This window comes from Limanda limanda, chromosome 3 (genome assembly GCF_963576545.1).
Source record: "Limanda limanda chromosome 3, fLimLim1.1, whole genome shotgun sequence".
NCBI lineage: Eukaryota > Metazoa > Chordata > Actinopteri > Pleuronectiformes > Pleuronectidae > Limanda > Limanda limanda.
In genome coordinates, this window is record NC_083638.1 from 17,709,971 (window position 1) to 17,727,896 (window position 17,926).

The following is a 17,926-nucleotide window of genomic DNA, read 5'->3' on the forward strand; positions in this document are numbered from 1 at the left end:
TGGGGTCTGGTCCGGTCCAGTCACGTTGCCTCGACAGTCGAAAACATCATTCTTTCTGAACCTCATACTGTGATCCAATATTTATTTCCATGCCATTAAACTGGTATCTCCAGGGGTCTGGGGATGGAGATACAGGGCTGCCGATCCTCAAGCTGTTGGGCCACAGTCTTTACTCTTACTCTTTCTTTGTTCTTTACTCTCTTCTTGTTTTTGAAAGAAATATTTTTCTCAGGAAGCTTAGCCATGACGCTCCACTAGTACTACTTATGAATAAGTCACAGCTTGCAAGCAAACAAATACATTATTTGTATTATTACATAGAATATAAGATTTGTTGAAACGTACAGACTTTGTCTCTCATTTTGAGCCTGATGAAGTCTGATATCTGCTGTGTAACAAGATTCATTTAAGCCGTAGAGTTAACTGTGTGTGTGTGTGTGTGTGTGTGTGTGTGTGTGTGTGTGTGTGTGTGTGTGTGTGTGTGTGTGTGTGTGTGTGTGTGTGTGTGTGTGTGTGTGTGTGTGTGTGTGTGTGTGTGTGTGTGTGTGTGTGTGTGTGTGTGTGTGTTCAGGCAAAGCTGGCGTCTACAAGCTGATGTCAGATTGTAATTGAGTAACTCTAGTTCCAATGCATCTCCATTAGCTCTCCCTATCAGTGTGAGCTCACTCTGAGCCTCTAATCCACCCAGTGTTGCTAACTCTCAAGGACTGGCAGGGAGACTCGTACAGTCATACTTCCACTTGGAGATTGTTTGTCTCGTTTTAAACCTGTTTCTGTACAATACTGTTTATATTCAATTGTAATGTCAGTACCATTTCATTGTTAAAAGTTGTTAAACACTGTAGATAATACAAATTTATGAAATTAACAAACACCTGAAGGTCATTTAGGATTTGAAAAATGGTTCTGAAGACAGGGCTCCCATTAGGTAAACTGTACATGCATCATACTCTTCGACTCAGTCACTGTTATTGGTGTTCAGTGACATAGTTCTGTTGCTGTTACACAAATATGAATTATAAGATATCTTTCTCTCTTTCTTTTGCTCTCCTTCAGTCACTCTCAGTGGTGGTTGAGTAACGACCACTATGCGCCTGCATTTGTTTGTTTTAGATGTACAGAAGCAGGTGAAAGTTTCGGATCGTTATTGTCATATAGCATTACCTCCACACATTCATCCATCCATCCATCCATTCATAAATATATCATTCAGGTCTGGGTCTTGTTGGCAGCAGTAAATTGCCAAAGGAAAACATAAGGCCATGTCATTTTTGTTTTCTGCACCTGTATCCAGTTAAGCTTTCACATCATTGATGGAATTAAGCTGAATAATACTGTATTCCAATTAGGACACATCTTAACATTCAGAATGTTGTAGACATTGTCACATTGAAATGCACAGAGATAGGACTGTTTACAGTTCTCAAATCAAATACTCACAATAAACACACTAGCCTGACACAGAGCTAGCTGTTGCTCCAATGAAGCGGCTCTCTGAAATGATTCTTGCTTATTCAGACTTGATCCCAGCTGTCTCAGCACTTCTTCAAACTGTCTGACAAACATCCTGAAATATGGCCTGTGTTGCAGCTTCAGCTATTGGACCGAGGAGAGAAACTACGTTTTTTTTTTTGTTTTTTCCACTTAGTAGCATCAGATCATCTTCACTAAATGTTGACTCCATCTTTCTTTTCCGGTGGCGCAATTTTTGCTCTTCTTTGCATTAGTCTGCAAAATCCTGTCTCACTTAATGTGAATTGTCAGGCACGTCGAATTTCACCTCTGAATTATCCGCCATTTTGTGCCATTTATTTATGTAGCCATTGATGTGCAAAGGTCTTTAAGTTCTGTTATTTATGACAACACTGTAGTCATGAAAGTAATTGCTTGGATCTGGAGACATCACTCATCAGATGATCGGTCGGGTCGTAAACCAATTGCAGTTGGTCAAATTTACTTGACAGAGAAAAAAATATGAGCTGTGAAGTTAAGACCCAAACTGGTCAAATTCAGTCACCCATAGTGTGTCTGTGCAGTGAGGGATAACTGAAGAGTCTAGATAATCTGGCCAAGATGTCAGCATAATTTTAACCTTTATCACCTCCGTTTTTTACCAAGTCGTGAGTACAAAGACTCATTACTGATTGACCCGGCTATGATTTTGATTGGGTGTGATGAATTACACAAAATAATTGCTTTCTTTTATGGATTGGCACAAATGATGGTTCTCAATTTGTTTGACTTGATTTACTTTAAATGGGGATTAATTTGGGACTAATACGTAAAGTACTTATTTAAGGAGGGCTCCACACGAGATAAGAGTAGGCCTCTCTCTGTAGATACTGTATGTGTTTGGCTGTGTGTAGTAGTGTGTGTGCCTTCAGTGTGTCCTCTTTGCCCCCGCATTGTTCCCCACATTGTTTTTCTTCACAAAAAGTCATAGCCTGACAAGGTGCTGTGTGCTGTAAAAATTATGCCTTGTTTATACGTATTTATTTCCCCTTGACAGTTTAATTATTTCTGGCCCCATTGGAGGAAACCACATAAAAAACTCCCCATGTTCGTACAGATTCTAATTAGGAATGCTGGGAAATTAAAACAGAGTTGTTTCGAAATGCTGTCATTTTTCCAGGGCCGCGTCCTGGAATTATGTCTCAATCAGCACAAGCGGAAATAATTACTTGTATACCTTCTAACTGCCAACATTTACCAAATGGCAAAGCAATTTACAGCCATCATGGCCCGAGAAGCAATCATTGGGCCAACTATAAATTCACAGGCCGACGGTTTGGAGAGGAAGGGTTATTGTGGAGAATTAGAGTGAAAAGGTAGAGATCTGTCTTTCTAACTGTGCATAGCATCAGTGTCTGTTCCTTGTTTTCTATTCTCCTCTTCTCTATCTCCGTCTTTAATCCCTCTCTTCTCTTCACCAATCATTCTCTCTATTTTAACTATTTTTCTGCTTCCCGACCTTCCCACTTATGTCTGCATCTTTCAGCTTTTACAGTGAAACCGTGGTACCAAGACACACACACACAGACACACTTCCTCTCAAATGGAAGCAGCATGACGATTAAGTGATTATTTCCACACACACCATTAAACACACTCATTGCAGGGCACAGACATAGACAAAAGCACAGATAAAAACATGAGCACAGACACTTTAACATCCGCACACACTGGCTTTAAAGTAATTACTCACACACGTCATTAGACACAGACACAGATGAAGTGGAGTGTGTTTATGTTCTGTGTATCTTGTCGTGTGAACTAATGTGGTCCCCTTTACTCTTTGGATGCAATAATATCACCCACCTTCTATGACAAATGGACAGATTCTCACCATAAAACAGCATGAGGAGTAAAACAAGCTCCAGGCAAAAGGGTGAATGACAAAAATGTTATAATTTACAGTAGTAGATGCCAAAAAACCTACAGACACTCGGCCTGTTTCTTCTATTTCATTAAAACTTGGCCATGCCAAATTCTCCTTGAGAAACTATCATAGTTAAAATGTTAATTTTTTTTGTATTGTAGTCATTTGTGGTTTGAAATCAGAATATGTGGTTTTAATATTTTTTTAATGCTGCCAGCAGTATTCATGAAATATTTCATCCGTCTGGCTTTAGTATATCACCAGATGCACCCTTGAGTGTAATGATAATAACAATAATAATGATACTAATAAACTGTAACTATACAGCACTTTTCAAAATACAGTTCATCAAGTGCTTCACAATAAGCTAGGATAGCAAGAAAAACAAATCAAAGGACAGAAATAAATGAATAAACAGAACAGATAAAATCCAACTTCGTGGGAGAATTACATGAAACCATAGTACCAAGACTCAGAAGTAGTCAAGTAGACGTCTTGACCATGACCTTGCTATTTAGTTTCTTTAAATATTTAAGTGAAGATCAATAGTGTCATGCTCTGAAGGATTCCGCTAATGAGATTTAGTGTGTTGATGAAGATTCGGAGTTCTTGTTCACTGAGCATTAACCAAATTTCTTCATCATCATAGGAAAGTGGGAAGTCAGCTTTGATATAGGGCTGTGTGATGTAAGGATATATATTGCATGTTGTTGAAAAACGTTTCTTATTATGCTCTCCAGTTTTTTGTCTGCCTGCAAATCACTATTTATTGAAATATTTTCTATTATTCAGACGATGCTCTCTGCTCTTCCAAACAGTACGAGTGAAGAAAATTTGCATAAAGGCAACACAAACAAACATTAAGGAGAGAGAACATGACAAAGAACGATGTAATTTTACAGGAGAAAAACTCAAAACGAGCAAAGACAAAACAAGGAGCTTGTACCTAAGAGTCGGAATGTACTTGTTGTTAACTATTCATACACATATGCAAAATAGCTCTTTTGTTTATCCTGCTTCAATTTGGTGCATAGGTTTTTCACATCTTCAGAAATGAACGTGATGCGTACGCAAGATGCAAAACCCTCGAGGCAACAGTGAGTCGTTGTCTTGGTATTAACATTAACTGATCTTTGTATATGTTTACTGCACGCAAATCTCCGTACGCGTGTTCAAACAGCTAATTTAATGTGGGCCCAAGAGATAGGCTACTCTCTCACATGCATGTCTGAGTAGGTTACAAGAAATGTTTGCACACCAGTGTAAATTCCCAGGCCCTTCTTTAGACAAACGATACCTGGGAGGTAATTCTAAAGTTTGGAAGAGTCTCGTACGGTGTGTCTTGTCTTCTGGTTCTTGTCAGTTCTTGTACAGCAGTTAGCATCAAGTTTAGAAGTTTGTGTTTTATACTATATACGTATACGTATACTTTCAATAAATTTCAGTAGTCCAACTGGTTATTTGTTAACAATCGTTAACGAGTCAATTATATTCAAATTATATTAAAATGTTGCCTTTTCAACATAAGGTTCTTTTTCACCCCTCAACATTTTACATTTGACAAACTTTCTCTATAGTACTACACTATGTGAAAAATTACCTATCTTCTAAAATGTCCTACTTATTGGTCAATTTACTTTTTGGATTTGTTGAAGTTGAAAGATGAAACTTGTCTGTTTAACTTGAACCTACTGACTGTTAGGTAAGAGAGAAATACATGTAACCTACAACTGGCACTAATCAACTATGCACGCTCACAAGTTTTATACTGACAATTGATGTTGAGGTTATATTAAGTTTAATTTGGTCGTCCTTGAAAATCAGTTTTTTTTATATATTGGCTTACCTTTCCTCTTAACTCGTTACCCCCCCTCCTCTTCTACTGTTTCACCCCCCGCCCCCTCATCTCCTCTGTATGCACACTCTCTCTTACCGTCTTTATTAGCAGTGATATTATTCACTTGGCTTGCACCTCAGTTTGAATAAATTGAGTGTCGAACTATTGGAGAGAGGGGCTTATTTGGCAGGCATACATTTGTGTCTGCATGTGTTGTGCGTGTGTGTTGCGTTGACAGAGAGACGGCAATGAGAGACGACTAATCCCAGTGGAATAGCCCACTCATGTTCTGTTTGAGAGAAGCGTAATTAAAAGAGTGCACCTCTCCGCAATCACCTATTTCAATACAAAACACTGCTTTATTCAGACATGCACGCAGCAGGACAAGCACACACACACACTCACACACACACACACACACACACACACACACACACAGTGGAAAAACTCACTCGGTATATAATTACATCTCAGTTCTAGTTCATCCCTGGGAATATATCAAAACCTGAGGATGAGAGGGAGGGAGAGAGAAAAGAGCACAGTGAGGTTCAGAGAGATCATAAGGTGAAGTGAATGAGAGGCAATGAAGCCATGATAATAAAATAATTGATATTAATATTAATATTGATTGCTACATTCCTGTGTGTGTTCTTGGATTACTTGAAAGAATTTACTGTGACATTTCCTTAACTTCATCTGTTTGAAATATTATGTCTCTCCATCCAACAGCTTTGTTGCAGAAACACCACGTAAGATGAATGCAACTTTAACTTAACTCTGCACCAGAGACTGCACATGAACACACAACGTCCAGCACGCTAACATAACAAAATTGACGGTATATTCTTAGTCTTCCATGGAATAATTTCAAAGTATCTCTGGAGCATCACCACAGGCCAAGCAAGCAGGCCATCCCGAACCGGGCACTGCAATAGTTTGGAAAAAGAGAGGCTATGGACATAGGCTGGATGTAAATTCTACACACACACTCATGCACCCACATACACAATAACATTTTCAATGCTGACATCCAGCATGTCTGCCCTGTCTGTCCATGTTTGATGAGGTTACACCTCAGTCCAGCCCAGAGTCTGCCCCTTTCGCCCGTCCCCTCATGATGAGGTCAGGCCTTTCACTCTCTGTTGAGGTGTGGTCCAGCCAACCTTCAGTCTGACCACTGACAGGCGGGCGACCACAGCTGACCCAGTGTGTGGGAGAGTGTCTGCACTATGTCTATGGTCTTTGGTTTCAACTGAAATGTGATGCATGCAGCATTTATGAACTAGAATATCATTTAAAAAATAAAACAATAACCTGTAAATATGATTTATTTTTTTTAAATGTACATGTAGTGTTTGTAGTAGGCTTTCTATTAGACAGTCAAATAGTGAAAGCATGTGTAAGTTTAAAGGAGGTTAATGATCTCTTTTTATAAACGCTGAGGTCACCTTCTCCGTACGACTCTCTTTCTCACCCTCCTTTTGTCACCTAATTATACACATTTTCCCCCCTCTCTCTCCCCTCTCTTTCCGTGTCTGGCTGTATCTCTCTCCCTCACACACACACACACACACACACATACACACACACCTCTGTCTTTCTTACTGTGAATCCTGGTTGACCTTTGTATGGAATAACAGGGCTGGGCAGTCACATGTCTCTGCGTTCTAAAGAAAACACATCATACATCTACTAAGAAAAGCTTGCATGTGACTCTGTGTGTGTGTTTGTCTATGTGTGTGACTCTGTGTGTGTGTGTCAGTAATGTCATCTGTGTGGTTAAGTCGTGTTTGAATATTGTTATATTAATGTTTGCCCTTGTTAAATTGCACAAATGCAACAAAAATCTGTTACACAGTTACACCGAATTCAGTTTGCATATACAGTATTTCTCGGAAGAATTGGATTGTGTGTGTGTGTGTGTGTGTGTATGTGTGTGTGTCTTCCCCTTACCCTCTTCCAAAGGTTACCCAGGCAGAGTTTTGGTGACAGGCTCCAGAAAGCCCCCTAAACCCAGCAGCTTTCCCAGCAGCTGGTGTTCTCTCCTTGGCCTTGATCACCTTCACCACCCCTTGCTTCCCTTGAGGTGTCTGTGTGGACGAACACACACTCACTCACACACACTCTCACACACGCACACACACATATGTATACTGTATATGTATGCACAGCATTTGAGCAGTCTTATAACAAAAGTTACACCATCTCAAAATGTTATCCAGTGTGACGGGCAAACCATTAATGATTTATCCACCAATTGCACGTTTTCCCAGCATCTTCTAACTTTTGTGTGTTAGTGTTTTTAGTGCAAGACTGCAAAAAGTTGATAATTTGGCCAAATTCACAATTTCCACCTGTGCATCCTCTCATTTTCTATCTTGCTGTGTGGTCTGCAACAGTCCAAAGCCCCTGAGTCCAAGGCAGATGATTTGTGGAAGATGAAATACTGAAGACCCTCATTCAGCTGCAATAGCAATCGAGTGTGTTTAGTCTGCACATGCACATGTGAGCACAGGACCTTGTGTGTCTGTGTGTGTGCGCTTGACTTCTGATCTGAATGTGTGATGGAATCTGAACATTTTTGTCTCTGCTTCCTTGGGTTATTTCTGAATTGAAGTTTTAAGGCTCAGCTTCCACTCACAGTTAAAGTGATGATTCAGAATGAACATGAGGTGTTAGAATAAACACTCAGTTTAAAATTCATGGCATTTATCAACATTTGTTTGTCAGTAGTCTCCTTAATAAACACCTGCATTCTGGGAGTCATTCATACAATAATAATTAATTAAATAATGTTAGTAATGTGGATTTGAATTTGAATTTGTTGCTTTCTGCTGTTACGACGACCTGATCTTCCACGACACTTAAGACTCATTCATGCTGCCTTTACAAATGAAAAGAAAAATGTCAGTTTGAAATGACTGCCTGCGTTCTTCCATGAGTCGTTAACATTGGCATGGCTGTTAGGCAACACATCCAGCAGAGGGTAGTGGGTAAAATAACCTCATGTAATGTGTTTCCCATTAATTATCTACACTGTGGCACATATTTAACACTTTAGTCTGTATACCCTTTACTTTGAATATGTTGTACACAAGCATAACTTTTTGGCTGGTGCACCCCGATAACACCATGATTGTATTAAATCTGTGGGAAACATTGATATAGATGCCCGACGTTTCTTACCAACTGGGAAAGTCTCTCCTCGATAACTTTTGCAATCTCATCCTTGTTTCCTATTGACCTATTGGCGACACTGCCCCCTACAATTTCCCGTGGTACTACCCTTTTTCGTCTCTTTCATCAAAATCCGTAATCCTCCAGAGGACGTACGGACAAAATCAACGTGGGGTTCTGACAGAATGCTCCGTCCACGTGTATACGTATCTCACATTGAGCATAAATGAGCCTTTAGTCTTTAAAGCAGCTCACATGGGAACATAGATAAAAACTCACACACAGCCTGAAATGAACTGCAGCTAAAGTGTGGTGTTTATCTAATGATACCGTGTGACTGCACAGCCCTCACTGCTGTTTCACCCACTGGTCAATTTGGTGACAGCAAAGTCTTTATCTCACGTTTTCTCCCTCAGCCTCTTTCATCTCTCTCCCTCTCCCCCACTCTGATGTTCCTCTGTTTGTCTCTCTCTGGGTTCAGTCTCTGATTTGAGCACCAAGTTGGAGGTCTGAGGTCAAATTGGCCTGTGTTCTGCCGTACCTGCTGACAGAGCTATCAGATAACTTAGCTCCATCACTCCGCCCCTGCTGGCAGTGTAAACTCAGTGTGTGTGGGTGTGTGTGTAAAAATTTGAGGTTCTTTAATGTAATTGGATGTCATATATGAATGTTTATTGTTGGGATGATTTTTGAATTTATGATGATTTAATCTTGCGTGCTTTATAGATGAACACACACACTCATCAACACAGAGACACACACACACACACACAAAGACACACACGCACACACACTCACACGACAAGTCCCTGCTGCAGTTGGCTCTGAAGTGACCAGAGTCCAGAGCTCCCTCTGTTGGCTAGTAGTGAACTGCAATCTCTCCCTCTCTCCGTCTCTTTTCCCCCCATGTGTTGGCAGCTCTCTGTTCCTTTACAAAAGCCAAGGTCAGAGTTGTGTGTTCTATGAATTTTTCAAGTTGGGTATTTTTCTTAATATTTTTACCTCTGGTTTGGTTTGCAGTGTTTAGGCTGCTCTGTTACACAGAGTTTGTGTTACAGGCAATTATTACTCAGTGAATGTTATTCTTTAAAATACATTTTATATAATGTCATATTTGTATATCAATTACATTTAATTTTTAAATGAAAAATATAAGCAATTAGGGTAATGATAAAACTATTGATACAAATGATAAAAATTCAGCCAACTCAATTCTCTTTAATTTTACTTAGTTTAATCAAGTATATTCTGACCTTATTAAAGTTCAGTGAACCCATCTTATAAAACTGCTTAGAAAATGTAGCTTTATCCAAAAGCATTAATCAATCTAATTTAATCTTATAATCATTAAACGTCCACACAAACAAGAATTAAGTGGCATTTGATCGTGAAAACAAAAGTCACATTTGTGTTATTTAGGACAGGAGCTCTGTGTATGACTGACTCAGGTTTGTCGATGGGGGGGCATGAAGTCAGTTCTTAAGTGACCACCTCTTGAAAGAAGTTAAAGACTGTTCAGACCAACGCACGCACGCACGCACCCACACACACACACACACACACACACACACACAAACACTCACACACACACACACACGCGCTCTGTCCTGAATGAACTTGCCGTGGCCTATTGAGTGATGTGATTGATGTCAGTGAGAGTTGCGATGGATAATTCTTGTGCAGATGTCAACAGGCTGCCACCACAGGGTCAAAACACTCACACTCACACAGACACAAGACAAGTGAGAGATCAGTGCTAACTGCACTACACACAGCCCAGTCACACATACACACACACACACACACACACAAACACTCACTGTTATTAATAATCATGGTATTCTACATTTTGAGTTTGTTATCAATTATTTTGTATTTATTTTATGCACACATACATCATCACACAAGGCTTTGCCCTGACTTCTACTAAAGTAGGTGCATGTTGAAGAAGTGTTAGTCGGGCTTGTCCACTGTGAGAGAGAGTGGCCTAAAGGGGTCACTGTCAACATCCACACCGACCAACAGCCAATCAATGGCCGTGTGGAGGAATGAGTGGGCATGGGGGTCAGGAGACAAAAAGAGAGGAAGACTTCTGCTTGTTTTGAAAGTGCAACAAAAATCCAGCGACAGTTCCTGTAGATTCAAAACAGACGACTAAGAACTTTTACCAACATGTGTGTGGCCGTTCTATGAGCAAGTGTAATTTGAAACAAAGGAAGATGAGAGGATGTGAATGTGAAGGAGAAGATGCTTGAATGTGTAAAATGAATCTTGCACAAACTGTTAATATATTTTTCAATACATGTTATGTTGAGTTAAATATTAAATATGTGAGCCTGTATCCTAAGCTTACTGCACATGTACACTGTGTGTGTGTGTGTGTGTGTGTCTGTGTGTCTGTGTGTCTGTGTGTGTGTGTGTGTGTGTGTGTGTGTGTGTGTGTGTGTGTGTGTGTGTTGTGTGTGTGTTTTGTTGTTAGAGACTGAGGTTTTTTGGTAAAGGATTTGTTTGCCCAGTAGTGACGGCAGCATTGATTCACACTCATCTTTGTCGATGCTTATAAGCCTCTGGATACATCATAACTCTGTGTGTGTGTGTGTGTACATGTACATGTACATGAACCTCTTCTGTGTTTACATGAGGTTGAACACATGTGCATCTGTCTCTATCTGTGTGTGCGGGCGTGTGTGTGTGTTTAGCAGCTTCTAAAATAAGAAGCTGCTAAACTTTAGGTTATTGTTTAAATAAATAAAGACAGGCATTATCCTAATATCTGTTTCTCTATTGTGTGCCGTTGCTTCATATTTCTCTTTTCCAATTTTCTACCCAGTTGGGTTTATACAGAACAACTTAAAGCTGCAATACATTTAAAATGTTTTGTTTTGTGTATATTATAGTGGATGAGTATCTGTTAATGTGTTCAGTGTATATCACTACTGTAGATTCACAGCTTCAGATTTGCACAGAGTCACATCCATTTTTGTTGTCACTTGAAGAGAGTTACCCATTTGACTGTGTGTGAATGTGTGTGACGGAACGAGAGAGAAGAAGCTGGTCGTAGTGTTGTACACACACAAACACACACACATCAAAGCAGAGATTGGTTTCAGGAAATGTTTTATTATCTGTTCGCTTCCAAAGCTGCTAATCACAACCACTCTCCTTTGATCTTTGCACCCCTCTGATTTTCATTCTCTCCCTCCCTCCCTCCCTCCCTCCTGCACACTTCTGTTCATTTCTTCCATCCATCCATCCATCCATTATGTGTGCATGGGTGTCAGAGTGTTGGTCAGACGGCAAGGAAAGAACATTTGGAAAGAAAGAAAGAAAGCACGGTGGCAGTGCAGATCTCTCTCCCCTCCGGGTTTCCCATTTTCCTGAGACCCTTCCCTGTCTCCTCCCGTTCTCAGTCCTCTGTCTCCTCCTCCCTCCGAGGAGCACCGAGCAGATTCCACTGGAGGAACCCTCTGTCACTGACAACACACACGTGCCGAGGTGTTAGAAATATTGGAAAATACCGTGGAATACTCGGCCTGCTGATTCTGAGATGGCGGGGAGCTGGACAGAACAGCAAGAGGCAGGAAAAAACCTTGTCCCAATCATTCCCAAATCATTCCACAACAAAGAACAAGGGCCCTGGAATAGCCATAATCCTGTATTTTACTGCTGAGCTGTGATGGACTCTGCTGTGCTGTGCCTCAGTGTGTGTCTGTGCTTGTGTGTGCGTGCGTGTGTGTGCGTATGTGTGTTTACGGCGTATGACACATTATTTAGACTTAAGGTTCAGGGTCAAGCTCACGCTTCTTCTTTTGGTCTCACGATTCTCAGATTTGATGAGGTCAATTTTGTTTTTTGTGGCTTGAGCTGAAACACATCTGTATTTTCAACCTAATAAAATGCCATAATTGTCAAAATGTGGTGTAACTGAAATGTTCAACCCTTGCTTAAACTTTTAAACTTAAAATGTTTTTAAATTTAAACGTAAACTAAAGGAAAAAGTACTTTTTTGGCATATTTAACATTGAGTTTTTTTTCTTTTTCTGGTATGCAATTTCCAGTGCAGGTATGCGAGAGCCACAGAAACCAATCCAGAGAGATTTGTGGTCTGAGACACAGTTGCAACACGGTTTGCTGATAAAGAGACAAAGAAGGGGGGAAAGAAAGAAAGAAAGAAAGAGTGCAGATTGTCTTGCTTTGAATCTTTTCCCCTCACCTGTCTCTTTCTCCTCTCCGTCCTCCCTCCCTCTCTATCGCTCTTTGTCTAATCCCTCCCTCTCCACCTGCTCCTCTCCCTCTCTCTCCCTTTCTCCGGCCTGGTCTCCTCCCCTCACTCCGCCCCTCCTCGCAGCCATTGGCCATGCGTCCACCAATCACGTGGGGACCAGGGCCTTAGGGACTGCATATGCAAAGCGCTGCTTAATATTCATGAGCAGCTATCGGGGCTTTAAGTCGTTGATTAGGACAGCAGCACATCTTTCCATCCCAACTGCCCGGCTGGCTGGCTGTGTGTGTCTCTATAGCCCCCTCTCCCTGGCTCTCACACAGACACACTCATATCTACACACACACACACACGCAGAGCCGATCAGTGCAGGCAGCGCAGAGCCTGGTAATTGTATTGCTCCCTCCAAGCGGAAGGAAGGACCGAGAGAGAGAGGAAGACCAGAGAAATAAGAGGAGAGAGAGGAGAGATATCAAAACTTTGATTTCCTTTTTTTTTAACATTTGCTCCTTTTTTTTTTCCTGGAGGAGGTTGACCTGAAAATGACCCGGTATCGTCGATGGATTTGGTAGGACACCCGTTATCCGAGTGTTTTTTAATGCACTCTGAACAAGAGTAGGTAAATTTTACCTTCTGATCTTATCATTTGACCCATCACTCAACTTGTCATTGTCATTGTCTTCCACTGTGTATCTGTGTGTGCATGCATGTGTGTGTGTGTGTGTGTGTGTGTTAGAGAGTGTGTTTGTGTGAGTGAGTGTGCTGGTATGCAGCGGAGGTGGCCGGCACCATGTCAAGGTTGTTTCTGCTGTCAGGTAGCACGCGTTCACTGTCTGTGTGTGTGTGTGTCTGCAGTATCCGGACAGAAGCTCTTACTCATTGGGCAGAGGATTGGAATTTCCTCCACCTAAGAACATGACATACCCGCAAACACACACCTGCATGTGCACTCAAACATGCACTCAAACACACGCACACACACACACACTTGAACAGAGACACAGTTTCTCCTTCACTTTCTTCACATTGTTTTCGGCTACTTTGATTCAAAGTGTTCACCTGACAAAACAACTCAGAGTGTCTGTGTGTGTGTGTGTGTGTGTCTGCCCGTGCCCGTGCTTGTGTTTATGCTTGTGCACGTGTGTTTAAAGTGTGTGTTCGTTCATGCAGAGAATCACTGAGGTAACGGGGCATTCATGGAGAGACGGGAGTTGAAGGGTCCGTAAGAGAGCAGAGGGGAGGAAAGGGGGAGAGTGAGCTCTTAAATGCCAGAGGAGGTAGAATTTCAGACGCGCAACTCAGCGTGTGGCCCGGCACAGGAATTAGAGACAGTTACATACACACACACACACACACACACACACACACACACACACACACACACACACACACCCGAGTGATAGCCGCTGAGCTGCTCCTTTTGCCAACGCTTTGCTCTTTTTAGGAGTATGTTGAGGATATTGTTCAAAGTGCTGATGAACTGATTGCAGAGTGGACATCAGTGTGTGTGTTTGAGTGTTTATGAAAATATAAAATTAGGGCAATCAAAGTCGTATATTGGAAAAACCGCAATTGCACCAATAAATATACAGTTTGGCATTTTTTTTACTTAACATAAAACAACTGATAAGTTTATTTAAAAAAATCTGCACTCTACTCGTATTAAGCCATGATTTCACCGATTGTTTTGCCATTGTAAAACTGGCAATTATTTATCCTCAAATTTTACAGTGAATATATATAAAAAATGAAAGTATAGTTGCAGTTTAATTTATAGTCAAACAATAAAAATGCTTTACACTGAATCACTGCCACAGTTGAGGTGTCAGAAAGTCGGAACAGGGAAAGAAAAAGGAGAGAGTCAAAGCAGAAGCAAGTGCAGAATGAAATACTGACGTGTTCCCCAAACATGACATTGTTCACATTTTAAAGAAAAAAAACATTTGTGTGCCTTGAAGCTCTCTCACCTTTTTATGTGTCCATGTGTCATTTACACGCAGAGAGCCTCTCACCTCCATAGCATGTGTAGAGCACAGAGGGACATTTCTAAGAAAACCGGCCGAAGGAGAAATAATATCAGTCAACTTGCTCTGTATTATTTTACAAACTGTATTTGAACAGTTATGATCAGATTTTTGGACGTCTGAAAGGTGACACATTTTCTGCATTTTATTTGAAACAGAACTGATGAATGAAGAAATAAATGTATTTTTAAAGATGACAATGAATTGTGCTAAAGTAAGTTTGAGGTTCTGATTTGAACGAACACTCTTCAGAACGACCTTTTATACTGAGCGTGCTGATTTCCCTTACGTTGATCCAGTGACTGAATCCACAGAGCAAAGTCTGACTCTGGTGCGTTGAAGGAATCCCTGTGCGCTGCATCTGAAGTCTGCGTCAGTCGCTCATCTGCAACACACTGTGGTGTATTTTAAGAACCAACAGCAGTTCAGCTTTAACAACATAAAACTTAACGTGTGTTTTTTAAATAGTGTATTAAGCCCTGGGACAGTGAATGCGTATTGCCCAGGGTTCTGAGGTGTAAAGTGAGTTTAGAAATCACATCACTAAACATAAAACACACTTTCTCATCAGACATTTAGCAGCTGAGTGCGCCTGCTTTACCTGTGTGTGTGTATGTGTTTCTCTAAGCCTTGACCGCTTACACATATTTAAAAATAAAAAGCCTATAGTCCTACCATCTGTCTGCCTGTTCATTCCTTCACCCACCCATTCGTCCAGCCATCGATCCATCGCTCTCTTTTCGCTGCACAGGTTTCCCATCCTTTGCTCGCAGGCACTGCTTTCCTCCACTAATTAAAATATTAGGGATAATGATGATCGTACCCATAATAATAATAACAACAACAAGTAGCGCTAAAGCTGTTAACATAATTGCATTCCCCTCATGCCACTGTGTACATACCATTTACATATCATTAGGATCTATTTTCTGCGGTGACTTGTGTGAATTTAGTGGGGTTTCTGTCGGTGGGTGTGAGGAGGAAACGGACGCTGACAAGCCGCACAGCGACCGGCCACATCAGTCAGGCAGAGGGTTCCTGTGTAAAATGCAGAGAGACACAAAGCAGCCAAAGACATTTCTGTCTGAATTATTTTCAACAGGGATTTTGAGATAGACTTAGTTTTTTATTGCATGGAAATGTGCAAATAAATTGTCAGAGATTTTAGGTAAAATTCCTGTTCATTCAAACGTCCGACAGTGTATCAGTTTGGTGAGTGTTTTAAATCGTGGCTCTGCCCTTCAAGAGAAAATAAATTCCTCACACTAAATGCCTCAAGAATATATCCCAAATAATTTATCCGAGTAATTTTTATTCACAACTTGATCAGATTTAATGATTAATTGAGATAGCGCTCACTTCTCAGCCTGCAAGTCGAGTGCACATCTTTATCGTGTGCAAACAAATTCCATTGTTTCACTTCGTTTGGAAGCATTAACTTGACCTGAGAGATTTCACACTGTCTTGTGTCTTCGTGGTTTTTCTGCTGAGGTGAAGAAATTTGGGTGAATTAACTAAAGAAAATGTCGTTTTTTAAACTTGGAGGCCGAACAACTCTGCTTACACACAGCTAGTTCTAAATATCAATGAGTGAAGAGATTCTTTTTAACATTTATAAACCGAAACCACCTTTGTAAAAAGATCCAAGCTTTTTCTGAAGCTCATGATAATGTTCCTTTGTTGAATAAAGAAATCAGCATCTGAGGAATTAAATCATGAAAAAGAAAATGTTCCTCACTTCCTGAAATTAAGAAGAACATTTTTTTTATTTAGTTTTGGCCTTCTGCATTTAGTCAGTCTCTCGTTTTTTTTCTCAGGCCATGAACGAGAGAAAATAGGAGAGAGAGAGCGAGGGAGAGAGAGTGAGAGAGGTAAAGCTGACTGGAGGGAGGGAAGGGAGGCTGCAGGTTGGGGGGTAAAGAGAGATTGCGTAAATTAAAATCCTTTTAATCTCCTTATAAAATCATTTACTTAATTCATCTGTCAAAGCATGTCAATATGTGCCGCACTGATTTGTCGGCTGTGCGTGTGTTTGTGTGTGTGTGTGTGTGTGTTTGAAAGAGAGTGTGTTGAGCATGTGTGTGTCCATTTGCATCTGTTTGATGTCACGCATTGGTCCGTGCCTGCCCATATTTTGTGTGTGTGTGTATGAAAGAGAGAGAGGCAGAGGGAGAGAGACCCGTTGGTGGCCTGAATGAGGAGGTGTTGTTCTTCTTTTTCTGTGTCTGTTTGCGTATCCCTCTGTCCCTGTGGCATTGGTTGTCGGTCAGTTTTTTTTGCAAGTCCTCACACGTGCACACGCACAAACACAAACACACGCAGCAACACACACGCTCCTGAATACAGCGGCCTCTCTCTCATGTGTAGGGTGCGGGGCATTCCACTGGTAATTTAGTCCCCTAAAGAGTGAGGGATGCAAGGAGAGGGACAGACAGAGCAAGATGTAGGAAGGAAAGGGGGGGGGGGATTGCTTTTGTCTGACCCCAGCACTGTGGGGTCCGCTGGACACGTATGATCGCACACGCGCATGATCGCACACATGCGTGCGCAGAGACACTCCCTCCCTAACACAGCAAGGAACTAAAGCCCTTTTCTCCTGCGCATTTTCAGCCCAGCAGTGGCCAGATTGTGTCCAATCGGCATTTTTACAGATAAATCGGACAAACGCACTTGTTTGCAAAGCCACAGAGATGACAGAGCAAAACGGAACAAGCCTTGATTACTTGAATTCCTCAGATTTATTATCAGTCCATCTGTGTATGTGTGTGTGTGTGTGTGTGGGTGTATGTAAGTGTGTGTGTGCAGAGAGATAGAGTATGTCATGGGTCAGTGACAGCCTTTATGTGTTGAAAGAGCAGGAAGAGAGTGTGTACCAGCTGTGAGACACACACACAAACTGCAATTAGCCATTACGCCAAACTGCCGATGAAACTAAATGTGTGCGTGCATATATGTGTGTGTTTGTGTGTGTGTGTGTGTATGTGTGTGTTTGTGATTGAATGCCAAAGCGTTAACTGAAAGAAGAGCCAGTGAAATACACTGAGATGAGTCGCTGCTCGTCTCCTCTCATCTCTTACCCCCCCTCCCCCCCATCCCTCTTACTGCGCTTTCACCTGCTCATTCAAAATGTGCCTTCATTTTTTGTCACTGTTCATACAATTAATGTAAAGTCACGTCTCAGTTTTTACACCAACAGTCTTTGACTTCTCTGTCCAACTCAAGCTGACGTTTATTAGGTGTCTTTTTTTATGTGTAGAGAGCTGTTGAAGCAAATGTAGAGATTCTCT

The 17,926-nt window shown here is 41.2% G+C and overlaps 1 protein-coding gene across 2 annotated transcripts in view; it reads left to right on the forward strand.

The window, feature by feature from the left end:
- Positions 1–13,174: 13,174 nt before the first annotated feature.
- Positions 13,175–17,926, forward strand: part of esrrga (estrogen-related receptor gamma a) — a 66,429-nt gene continuing 61,677 nt past the window's right edge. For both annotated transcript variants that reach the window (XM_061068425.1, XM_061068426.1), the window contains exon 1: positions 13,175–13,230. In XM_061068425.1, coding sequence (XP_060924408.1) covers positions 13,175–13,230 — 56 coding nt within the window. The remainder of the gene's footprint in view (positions 13,231–17,926) is intronic.